The sequence below is a fragment of the Lithobates pipiens genome, unplaced genomic scaffold, assembly GCF_037356315.1.
Source record: "Lithobates pipiens isolate NorthernLeopardFrog02 unplaced genomic scaffold, aLitPip1_a1.2 Scaffold_16, whole genome shotgun sequence".
NCBI classification, from domain to species: Eukaryota; Metazoa; Chordata; class Amphibia; order Anura; family Ranidae; genus Lithobates; species Lithobates pipiens.
In genome coordinates this window covers 178,411,154-178,424,576 of record NW_027507748.1, presented here as the reverse complement: position 1 = coordinate 178,424,576, position 13,423 = coordinate 178,411,154, and the positions used below count along the sequence as shown (strand labels likewise).

The 13,423-nt window shown below is 37.6% G+C and overlaps 1 protein-coding gene across 1 annotated transcript in view; it reads left to right on the top strand.

The window, feature by feature from the left end:
- MXRA5 (matrix remodeling associated 5) overlaps positions 1-13,423 on the top strand; it is a 70,311-nt gene that overhangs the window by 49,931 nt on the left and 6,957 nt on the right. Inside the window, exons 3-5 of the mRNA XM_077480815.1 lie at positions 307-436; positions 4,465-4,855; positions 7,564-12,510. Coding sequence (XP_077336941.1) covers positions 307-436; positions 4,465-4,855; positions 7,564-12,510 — 5,468 coding nt within the window. The remainder of the gene's footprint in view (positions 1-306; positions 437-4,464; positions 4,856-7,563; positions 12,511-13,423) is intronic.

Sequence of the window (13,423 nt, the reverse complement as noted above, 5' to 3'; positions counted from 1 at the left end):
GAATTTATATGCACTCTAATTTTAAATTGTAACAGCAAGGGTGCAAATAATACTCCTCCTTCAGCAGAAACAGGATCCACTGTTGCCAATCACAGAGCTGGGGACTGTGGCAGGGAGATGTCATTGCAGGCATTCCCAAGGAATATAAGCCAAAAGTAACCTACAAACCCTACTTGTAGAATATCACATTTTGGTGAATTGCCTTTCAAAACATCCAATACTTCCTGGCTGAGTTAAGTTTGCAATTACATTAAACTTTTAGAATTGGAGATCTACATTTCTCAAATATACTGTCTTCTGTTTCAGCTTTAACAGCATTCAATCCATACCTGAAAATTCATTTGTTGGACTTTCAAAACTGGAGATGCTTTTGATTCATAGCAATGATGTGCAAAGCATTCCCAATGGTGCTTTTAGAGACCTGAATTCTCTACAGGTAATATGCTTGACTTACATTAAATGTCTACAACTGCTGCTTTAAGCAGAAGTATGAATGTCACTTTAGTTCTAACCTGATGATAAAGTTCACAAAGAATCGTGTAGCTTGCTCTGGTGTAGTAATGAGGTAATGTGCTCGGTCAATATATATAACACTTATATCACTGTATTCCTACTCCTTTTCCTGTGGGTAGGTTTACCTTAAAATCTTTGTTTTCTATGGCACAGGAAATCAGTTTAGAAAACTGCAAGAGTTTGGAGAACTATAAAAGTGTAATATACAGAAAATCTGTACTATAAAAATGTTAAGGCTTAAATGGAATTTACATTTGAGCATCTACCAAATGGTCATAAAATTATTAGAAGTTTGAAATAGCTGAAATTTTGAAACTGATATGAGTCCAAAGAACAGACAGCAAATGGTACATACTTCTTTTTTTCAGATTTCAGGAAATAATTTTTTGTGGCCCAAGGATGCTCCTAACTTGAGTACATTGTATACACAACCCTTTCCTAAGTTCACTTCACACTGCCATTGAAAGAAGGCATTTGAGGGTCAGTTTTAAACACTTATGCAGATGATACTATGGACAGCACACACTGCTGTTCAGATTATCAAAAAATGAAGCGTTAGCTTTGCGTTGCATCATTTTGCTTCAAAATGTAAGCATCATATTGCATCAGGAGGTGTTTGAAGCCTTTCAAAGCCTCCCATTCAAATCTATGGTAATGCTACGCAGGAGGAATATAATGTCCCACAATGCCCTGTAATGATAGAGAAGAGCATAGAGTGTCCTGCAATCACTTCCTTCTATGCACTTCCAGTTTGTGCTGCTTGAAGATGGCTGACATCAACGTGCCTCTGCTCAGCCAATTGTTCACACATCAGCATCATCTGCAAGAGGCCAAGCATGAGAAAAAGCACAGTATAGGAATCCATACTGCAGCCTTCCCGGCTAATGAAGTGTGCACAGGAAACTTTCACCATCACAAGCCATACCTCAATTTGTTTATTTCCTGTAATGTAACTTCCCTTTAATTTTTTTTTTTTTTTTTAAATAGGCATTAATGGAGCTGTCAAAACCACACATAGGGCATTTGGGGAGCAATTTTTAAAGCATTATTAACCTCCCTGGCGGTATGATTATTTCAGATTTTAGGTGCTTAACCACTTCCCAACAGGCCAATGCACATATACGGCCGGGTGGGAGCTGTCTACTTCTGATAGGACGTTCAGGAACGTCCTTCAGAAGGAGCGGGATCGCGCGCGCGCGTGCCCGCGCAGCAGCGCGATCCCGATGTGCTCGTGTCACCCGGACACGGCACATCTCAGATCGGCAGGAGGGCTCTGTGATTGGCCCTCCTGATCACATGACGGCCGTGTCCAATCACGGCCGTCATGTGATGTAAACAAACAGCCGGTTTCTAGGCAATCAGCTCTCCTCTCCTCACACGGAAGTCATCGCTGAGGAGAGGAGAGCAGAACGCTGCAGCCGGCTGATGATCAGTGAGTATGAGCTGTTTTTTACAGCTTTTTACTCACTGATCATCAGTATAGTGTAAACACACAACACACAACACAGTGTAAACACAGTCCCCAGATATGTCCCCAAAACACACATGTCCCCAAAACATACATGTCCCCAAATAATAAAAACACATGTCCCTAATAATAAAAACATGTCCCCCACATATGTCCCACTAAAATCACATGTCCCAATGATTATCTGCACACATATGTACGTGATCACCTGCACACATATGTACATGATCATTTGCGTACATATGTCCGTGATCACACAAACCAATTATTATACACTTAACGGAATTTTTTTTACCAAAAGCATGTAGCAAAATACATTTTAGCTTAAATTTATGACAAAATTAGATTTTATTGGATTTCTTTTAAAATAGAAAAAAGAAAATATTGTTTTTTTTCCAAATTTCCGCTTTTTTTGCGCTTATATCGCAAAAAATAAAAAACTGAGTCGGGAATAAATAACACCAAAATAAAGCTCTATTTGTGCGAACAAAATGATAAAAATTAAATTTGGGTACAGTGTAGCATGACCGCGCAATTGTCACTGAAAGCGCTAGACCGATGAAAGCTGAAAATTGGGCTGGGAAGGAAGGGGGCGAAAGTGCCCTGTATTGAAGTGGTTAAAGCAGTACAATTATTTTGCATGAAAATTTGGCATTTTATATTGTAGGCCTGTAATTCTTAAGAATAACTCACTTAAATCTGTCCAAACAAGAGTCTTGAAGACATCTTGGGTATGATAAAGTTTGAAAAATTAGATTATAAATTATAATATAATAAATAACTATAAATAATTATACCAAATAATAATATAACAATAATAAAAAATATTCAATAATGTAATCAAATCAAAAACATTGACATTTGCTCAGTTGCAGAATCGTCACTGTTATTACTTTTCAGTTGAGTGATTCCAATTTATTATCGCTGTTTTCTAGCTGGTCTAAAACCATTTTTGATATAAAGGGACAGTTTTGGTTGCTATGGATAATCTCCAGTTTCCAGGCATAATGTTTTTTATAATATAAAACTACATGCAGGGCACTGGGCAGACCACTATGGACAAAGGGGATGTGAAATAATTACATACAGCAATGTAATCTGTAAGATTATACTGTATGTAATGTGTATGTTTCGCAAGGAATGGAGCTCGGCTCCATGATAGATCGAACAGAGGACGAACCGCTCGCACTGCGGGGAGACATCTCTGGATCCAGGGGATAAGGTAAGCACACTCATCCTGGATCCTGCAATGCGATCCCGAGTCTGGCTCGGGGTTACCACTAATGGTTCGGAATTTTTACCCTGAGCCAGACTCGGGAATGCCACCAGGGGGGTTAATGCCGATGCTAAAGCACATTGGCGCTCAAGGAGTGTTTGTTATGAGTTAAAAAAATGTGTCAAGTGTGAACAAGCCCTTAATGTGGACACTAATACAATATTTGCTTGTTTACTAAGCCCACCTACCCCATTGTCAAATTTCTGTACTAAATACGTTTTCTGATATACTTATCTTACCCCTGGCTTCTGCCTCCTGTGCCTTGGACTACACAGCATTCCACAGTATCTCATCATAAGGATAGTGACATCAACCACCACTTGACATGTATAGGGTGGAAGGAAAGGTAAATATATTCTGGACCCATAGATTTCTTTCTTATTTTAGTGCAGGATTTTGGCATTTCATCCCACAATGCAAAATTAAACTTTTGGCAGACAGTAGAATAAAGCAATAAAACTTTAAAGGAATGTATTTGTATACACAGAGCTGGGGTATAAAAAGGTATATGCATGCAAAAAAGTATGTCTCCCTTCCACACCATCAGCGAGGTGAGGAGATACTGGAAAATAAGGAGACCTTGTGCATCAAGTTGCCACCTCTTTCCCTGGAGTAGTAATGAGGTGTTCCCTTAGCCTTGCACTATGACTAATTTAAAGGGGAAGTTTAGTTAAAAATATAACATTTGGCTCTTCAGCAATAAACGATTCTTACCTCCCTCCTTTTAAACTCTTGCACATACACAGCTCACTGTACAATCCCTGCATGTGCCATGATTAATTAACCTCCATTCACATTTTTGGGAGGTATCCCAGCCTGATCAAGCAAGATGGCCAAAGATCCCAAAACTGGAAAAAGCTGTCACGAACATGTCAGCACCAGTGATGAAGCTTAAGGGTGTCCCATGGCTGGAGCAGAGGTGGGTATAGTTATGTTTTAAGTATTTATTTAAAAACACTTTAAAGTTATCTTTACTTTAAACAAGTAAATACAATTCTGGGATCCACCAATATCCAGTATGCTCAATACCATTGTTCATGGACATCCTAAAAAGAATAACTCAAAGAAAAAACATTTCAAACAAACAGAAATAGAGGGAAAGACAGAAAAACACATACATGGAATGCAAAAAAAAAAATGCTAATTTTGGTTTAACCATACTGTAATGTATTATTATTGGTTTAACCATATTTATTTATCTCTGCAGGTTTTCAAAATGAGCTACAACAAGCTGAAAGTGATTACCAGTCATACGTTTCATGGACTTTCTAGCCTAACAAGACTACACATTGACCATAATAAGATTGAATCCATCCATCCTAATGCATTTAATGGTTTAACAGCATTAAGATTACTTCATTTAGAAGGAAACTTACTTCACCAGCTTCATCCCAACACCTTCTGCACTTTCAGTTTTCTGGACTACTTCCGACAATCAACATTAAAACATCTTTATTTATCAGATAATATGCTACAAACACTTCCAGCTAGTATGATTCAAACAATGCCATTGCTGGAGAATCTGTATCTCCATGGGAACCCCTGGGCCTGTGACTGCCAGTTAAAATGGTTACTTGAATGGGATGAGCAATCAAACGGTAAGATTTTTTCAATATGTCTATTGAGGGCCAACCTCAAGCAAACTAATCTTTCATTCTTTTACTCTTCAAGACATTAGGATTTCCAAAATATGCATGCCATTTTATTAGATTTGCTGACAGCCATACAAAACTTTAATACCTTTGGTCCCTTTCTCACCACATATAGCAACTGTACAACAACAAAAAAGTAGGGAAACATTTTGGTATATATATATATATATATATATATATATATATATATATATATATATATACCTTTAGTCCAGCTTTAGTACTGCAGGAGGTGATGTCAGGCTGCTTTCGGTAAGATCCCAGAGAATTCTGAGTACTCAACATGTTGCCATAAGTTGCTGCACCACAGTGCATGATTGTGTTTTTACAAGATTACGGATACTCTATATTTACCATTAACTCGCCTGAAGAAGAATGACATCACCCCCACATAGGCACCACAGACAGAAACTGGGTATGATCTTCCCACAGATATTTTTTTTTTTTTAGCTTTTTGTAGTGGGGGAGGGGCCCAATTGTATTAACCCCCCTGGCGGTATTCCCGAGTCTGGCTCTGGGTGGAAGTTTTATACCAAAAGCGGTAACCCCGAGCCAGACTTGGGACTTCATCGCTGAATCCAGGAGGAGGTTTACTTACCTTCTCCCTTGGATCCAGCGATGTCCCCCCGCTGTACGAGCGGCTTGTCCTCCGCTCGATTCATCATGGAGCCGATCTCCGTTCCCTACGAGTGCTGCGACGCACAGGGACGGAGGTCAGCGCCAAATTCAAAAAGTGAAACACACACATTACATACAGTATAATGTAATCTTACAGATTACATTGCTGTATGTAATAATTTCACATCCCCTTTGTCCCTAGTGCTGCCCAGTGTCCTGCATGCAGTTTTATATTATAAAAACTGTTGTTTATGCCTGGAAACTGGAGATTGTCCATAGCAACCAAAACTGTCCCTTTACATCAAAAATGATTTTAGACCAGCTAGAAAACAGTGATAATAAATTAGAATCACTTGCAGAATTGAGCGATACCGATTTGTGGGGAGATCCGTCATCAAATATTGAAAAGTAATGACAGTGACAATTCTGCAACTGAGCAAATTTCAGTGTTTTTGATTTGATTACATTATTGAATAATTTTTATTATTGTTATATTATTATTTGGTATAATTATTTATAGTTATTTATTATATTATAATTTATGATTTCATTTTTCAAACTTTATCATACCCGGAATGTCTGCTAGACTCTGTTTTGGACAGATTTAAGTGAGTTATTCCTAAGAATTACAGGACTATAATATAAAATGGGGGGCAGCTGCAGCATAGGAGGTTTTTCACCTTAATGCATTAAGGTGAAAAACCTTGAGGGTTTACATCTCCTTAAATGGACGATTTTAACTGTAAGATCTGCTATAATTGACAACCACATGCACTAAAACCTTTTTGCCTTGAGGTTTGAGAGAGTGAATAATGTTCTAAAGGTCAATCAAGTTTTTATTGATGTGCTCCCACTGCAAAGATTCCCTTTCATGTTCTGTTCCAATGACACACTGTAAGGTTGATTTACTAAATGATTTGAGAATGTTAATACATTGAGTACATTGAGTACATTTTGGCTTCAGTTTAACTGTGTACAGTTAAAATATGTAAACAGGCATTTTCTTTTCACACAAAGTTTTTTTTTGTGGATATTGTCAAATCTTTTAGTAAAGTAGCTTCTGCATGCCAGTGTGAAACTAGGGGTTGATTTACTAAAGGCAAGTGCAGTTGCTCCAGAGCTTAGTAAATAAGGTAAAGCTTCATGAGGTGTTACCAGGGAAAAAGTGAGAAAGTATCCGACACCCAAACATTTTTTTGCTATTGGTTGTTATTTTAGGTAAAATTTGGTGATATTTGATGTAACTAGGCAGGGTGGACATACTGCACATGCAAACTTTATTTCCTGCTTTTGTGAGAAAAAACAAATATAAATTATATTAAATTATTTGAAATATTACTAAAATGTTCAGCTTGCCATAACTTCATAAAGTAAAACTCCATGTCTGGGATATGTAGTAATTCTCCATAGTTTGCACTAATTTATACAGTCCTCTAAAAGGTGATTTTATGACATTATTTTTCAAGCTGTTTATATTAGAAAGTTGATAGATTTTGAAATAGCAAGCAGTATATACACCATGTGATTGTTCACTTTGCACAGGAAGTTGTACTTTGAAGAGAATTTCCATCAGAGCTTAGTGAATGTGGTAAAATTTTGCTTAACAAAGAATACCCAGCTATGGGTAAAAAAAATACAGCATTTTGCTTGCTCGTGATTAGATGGTAGAAGGCAATAGAGCTTCACCTCATTCCCTAAACTCTGGGGACAATTCACTTGCAAAGTAAACAGTCTATTTGCAGTAGGCAAACCAATCCCTGTGAAGACCGACTCCATATCCCAATATGAAAAAGATAATTATGTATTGTTTTCATTTAAGAGCTGTAATTCTTTGTTGAGAAATACAACTGTACTATATAATAGCATGATGTAGAGCAGGTGCTTTTAAGTTCAAAGGATGTAGTTAACCAGATAATTATGTCTACATGTAGCTTGTATGCTGTTCTTGCTTTGAAGTCTCTATGTTTTTGTATTGATGTATTGTTTTTACTTATCCAGATGTGGGATATTACATTTGCTGTTTCATATCTCCATAGGTGTTTTAAAATGTAAGAAGGATAGAGCATATGAAAATGGACAGCTGTGCCCAATGTGTTCTACTCCAAGACATCTCCAAAATCAAGAAATTCAGGGTTTGAAGGATATGTCCTGTTCGCGTCCTTTTATCTCCTCCCCATTCAGGATAAACAGCAGTGACACCGCCTCTGAAGATGATGATAATGATCTGCCATTATTAGAGCTAAATAAGGGTTTTATTGGACATATAATTTTAAATATGACTGATGAACATGGGAATACAGTCAACTTGGAATGTCAGATGAAAGAAACAGAAGACTTCAGCAAAATCCAATGGAACCAACTTCATCCAGAAGAGATTGACATCAATGCAACCTTTGCTGTGGATTTTGAATGCCCCATGACTCGGGATAACTATGAAAAATTATGGAAACTAATCGCTTATTATAGTGAAGTTCCTGTTAAGCTGGAAAGGGAGTTGTTGTTTACAGATAGTTCCAAAGTGACTTATAGATATAAACAAAATTTAGATCATGATTCATATTATTATACAGGAGTAAAGGCTGTTATTGCTGCTGAGCCAGAGTGGGTGATGCAGTCTATTGTCAAGCTTCAGCTGAATAGAAGATTGAGCACCTCCAAGAAAGTTACTCTCTCTTTTTCTACACAACTTTCACAAACACTTCATACAAAAGATATTCAATATCCAAAAAACAGTTGGGTTATGATAAACAGGAATGATCGGACCAAAACATCTTACAGTGTTATCAAAGGACAAGTTTGCCAGTTGAACTGCAATGTAAAGTCTTCAGAAACCCCTACTTTTGAATGGACTCTACCAGATGGGACAACAGTAAAAGCTCCACATAATGAACCTAATAGTAGATATTCACTAGCAACTGGTGGCCAGTTGGTAATCAAATCAGCAGATTTTTCTGATTCTGGCATGTACCATTGTATTGCTCGGGTAAAACATGAGGTAGTCACCTTACCTATCAGAGTGGTTGTGCAGCCTCCATCAAATGAGATCTCTGAGAGCAATGTCAAGGTAGTCACCAAAACCATTGGTGAACCTATAACTTTAACTTGCAATGCACTTGCCAATCCAGATGCTGATGTTAACTGGATTTTACCAAGCAATAATATTATTAATTCAGGGACAAATAAAACTGGTGTGTATTTTTTAAATAATGGTTCCTTATTCATTTTAAATACAAAGCTTACTGATAACGGTCTTTATAGATGTATTGCTATAAATCAATATGGAGAAGATCATTACAGTGTGCAAGTAGCAATACTGAAAAAGCTCACTGAACAACTGAATAAGGTGACAATAATTAAAAAGCGGCCTATTGTAAAAGTATCAACAAAAGCCAAGTATGATCTAATAGATGACGATAGAGGTTCAGGAGAGAGAGATGTTGAAGAGGAGAAAGATAAGTATTACAATGTACAGGACAAGGTCAAATATGGCAAAGATAAAAGTTCTTCTGTAGGAAGAGGCGAAGGCAAAAACAACAGAAAAGACCGTAAAAAAATTAATACATGGAAAAATACAGAAAAATATAAAGAGAGTAATGTGGCAGAAGGGAGAAGGAAGTTTGAATCTAGGAAAAGATTAATTGGAGGCAATAAGCAAATTGATCCTAAGCAATGGGCCAGCATTTTAGCCAAAGTCAGAGGGAGAAATGTTCTAAAAACCACAGAATTCCCTCTTTTGACCACCCAGAGAGCAACTACTGCACCAGTATTCACTCACGACCTTACACCTCCATCTTCTCTTTCTAAGCCATCATCCATTACAGAATCAACAATTGTTGAAGAAGCATCAGCTGATGAAGATGAATTATTATATATAACATCTTCACCAAAAGTAACCATAAGGCAATATGATGGTTTGATAACATCGCCAGCTGATATAACTACAGTAGGGACTACAGAAGAGTCAGATGACTATAATGAAATTTCCTTTGAAACAGAGATTGAAAAGACTTTTACAACAGAACCACCTGATACAGTGACTACACTTGCTACTTCAAGTGTTGATATCACAACACTTGAAAACACTGATATTGAGGACTCCATCTATTCAACAGGTGAGGAGGACTTAAGACCTTTCACAGAAGAAGAAGAAGAAGATACAAACATACAGTTATATGATACTGATGACCTGGCTGGAACTGTCAGCACTGAACAAGAAAGCCTTATAGATGAGTTTTCTACCATGGGAACCAAAACCTTTACTACAGAGCAAAATGTCCAAATTCATGATACGGAAAATCACTTCATTGACATTACAACACCTTCCTATGCTACAACAGAATTTAGCACGTTTGTGAAGTCCACAGTAATACAATCTACATCCTTTGCCCTTGATGAACTGGTAAATACAGAAAATGAGATTTCATTTACAACCACACCTAACCTTTCAGGAGAAATATCTAATAATGATAACATCAACTTTTTGGATGTGGACAGTGATATCTCGTCTCCATCTCCAACCAGAACTAGTATTCCAGAGAATGAACAAATTGTTTTTAAAGCCATAGACAGTATAATACCCAAGTCTACTGGTTCTTTTCCTACACAATCACCTGCAACCACCATCAAAAATTATATTGTGCCTATATCATCTGCTCCAGTCACTGAATTCTTCAGAGAGGATTCTATTGAGCCAACTGAAAACATTGTGGATACATATAATTCACATGAATCACAAACATTTTCTGTGGAAACAGGGCAACAGTTAGTGACCACCACCCTTAGTCCCCATAGTCTGATTATTTCCAGTGACAGAAAAGAAGTGGCAACATTTGCTGTTCCAGAAACAACAACCATCAGAACAACACCTGTACAAAGGCAAATAGCCACCACAACCTCACAGCCCATAACACATGGTAACGTCCAGTATCCTCGAAGAAGAAACCATGGACGACGAAAATTCAGACCAAATCGTTTTAGACAGAATCAGATTGTCCCTACAGTACCTTCTTATAGGGATGCAAATGTTATCACTCAAAAACCCTTTGTGATAGAATCTGAAGACAAGTCCACTAACATAGTCAGTTACCCTCTTGATAACAGCATTTATCAGCCTGTTGAAATAACACAGCCAGCAATTAAATTAGCAACATCTAGTCCTGCAGTGCCACAAATTTCAGAAAAGGGTGTATTAGTACACGTTCCAATTACTACTCTTGTGGCTGAAACACAAACATCCAAAGTTTTGGAATTGCCAATTGTTGCACCTGTTATAACAGCTCAAACAGAACAAAAATCTGATGGCATACATAGCACAAGCCATGCAGAGGATTATGTAACAAGATTAAATCAATATATAACAACAAGTAAAGCTGACAAGCCTTTTTCTGATAGTACCACTCCAAGATATTTCATTACATATTCACCTCCATCAAGTCCTGCAACAGATTTAGATACTTCAAAAGATGCTGATAAAGAAGTTTATATAGCTGTAAATCAACCAGTTGTAATAGAGCCATCACCAGTACCTGTAGAAGAACCACCATCTGCGACTACTGAAGCTGCTCACATAGGAAACTTTCTAAAACATTTAAATAATAGACAAAACAAGGTTCCTGAAAGGGCCATAACATTGCCAGTGCCAGTTACACAGAAAACTGACTACTTCATAAATTTTTTTAACAAAGCACAAAACGTACCTAAGCAGCTTCTTACCACAACAGTAGAAACAATACAAAAAATGACAACCACTGTTAATAGGGCAGAAAATGATCACACAACAGTGCATATACATTCAGAAAGCAAGGAAAGTCCGGGCAGGTCAGTTCATCAGACTACAACACCTAGTCCTGGAAAATATGCCATTGTATTTCCGGTAACAAAAAAAGTTTTTGCTCCCACTATAAATTATCACTTAAGCTTGCCAAGTATGCAGATTGTGCCTACTCAACCCCCAGTTCCCAAGAGAACCACTGATCAGGAAGCTGTAAATGAACTAGACCCTAATACTTCTATCAAAAACAAAATATTTGTTCAGTCAAAGCAGGAACATGTTAAGGATGTCTATACCACAAGATCAAATAACAGCCTTCTTTATAACACCAAATATTATCATAAACCCAGAGTAGTGAATAACCATCATCATGCAGTAGTTCCACCCTATTACAATCCTTCAAGAGCTACTATAAGACCACCTTTAATTGGAACCCAGGGACCTCTTCGCTACTTTATTACTAATCAGCCCCTTTCAGTAACAAATAAACCAGAAATAACAGCTTACACGGCTCAAGAAAGAAAAACGTATTCACCATCTATGTCAACAACCCCACCAACTACAACAACCACAACAGTAATTCCATTATTCAGGCCAAGGCCAGCGACACCAAATAAATATAACCAAGGACAACGAATAACACCTTATTATAGACCATTTGGAAATAACTTTATTACCGATGGTAAAGGCACTGCAATGAGATTCCCTTATCACGTAAATCCATACTATATAAACCCAAGAAACCCTTATCGTTTAAATAGAACAAGGCATTTTCAGTTTGCTGCAACTCTCAAACCAAATCTGCCCTCCATTGTCGTCCCAGACAATGTAACACCTAGAACCTGGACTACAACATTGATTCCAACAACAACAAGAACTACTACATCCCCTGTTCCAGCTATGACCAAAGTTTCAACAACCTCAACAACCTTGGCTGCGACAACTTCCCCTTATATTGCACAATCCCGAATGTCACAGACATTACATCCATACTGGTATTATTTTAATGTCAATCAAAGACCTCGACTTACATCAAGTAAAGCAGAACCAACACCACAACCTCCTATAATTGCCAGAGTCCAAGAAAGCAAACCAAGGATTATAACCACTGGCTTCCAGTTTGTATCACTGCCATATGAAATGGATGCAATTTTCCCATGTGAAACAACTGGTGAGCCAAAGCCCACCACTACTTGGACAAAACTTGCCACAGGTAACTTGTCAATATAAATTTACCTTTACTTCTTATAATATTAAATATTTTATCACAAATAAATGTGCAGTTTAGATGCTATATTAAAATAGCTATGTCGCTAAGAAATGAAACCAAGAATTTGCAGGCACCTGTTACAGTCTCCAAATTCCTGACATCTTACCTGAATGCTGAACTCTTTTTGACAGATAAAGCTCTAACACTTGTAATGTCGAAATGTTTCTGCCTCATCCTGCCTCCTACACATTCTTTTTGGCCAGTTAGACAGCCAGTCATAATGATGGAGCAAAATGTAAGGGAATAGACAAGCTTCAACACTACCAGGAAATGTCAAAATGTTCAGATTCAGGACAACCTGGTGTTCTGGCATAATAGTAAAGGTTGTTGCAGGTATGTGCAGACACCTCTAAGCCAATGGACTTTATTGGCTTTTTTTTTTTAGCTTAGAGTTTCCTTAGGGCTGCAGGTCAACAGCTCAGCACTGGTACTATTTAGTGCTTAGAATAAGTATACGTCCTGCAGCTGCAATGATGCTATTTAGTGCTGAGAACAAATATACATCCTGCAGCTGCCCTGACCACCTCTATTGTTTACCAAGTGGGATGGGGGCCATACCTGAAAGGAAAACTTGCACCAAAGGTTCATTTTTCCTTTAGTTAGAGACAGAGAGGGTGACATAGGATTCTGAATTCCTGTACCAGGAAAAAAATGACCTGATTGTGTAGTGTGAAAGAATTGTCTATAACACAAGACTAGCTGTACTCAGTTATGTATCTCTTGAACAGGTAAAACCATTAAGATATACAGTATGTATTTAAACCATGTATTTAACTATTTGCCAGAAGTTATGCTTTAAGTTCCATATGGATGCTATCTTTTCCAGGAACATTCTGCACTCTGTGTGTGAGGAGCT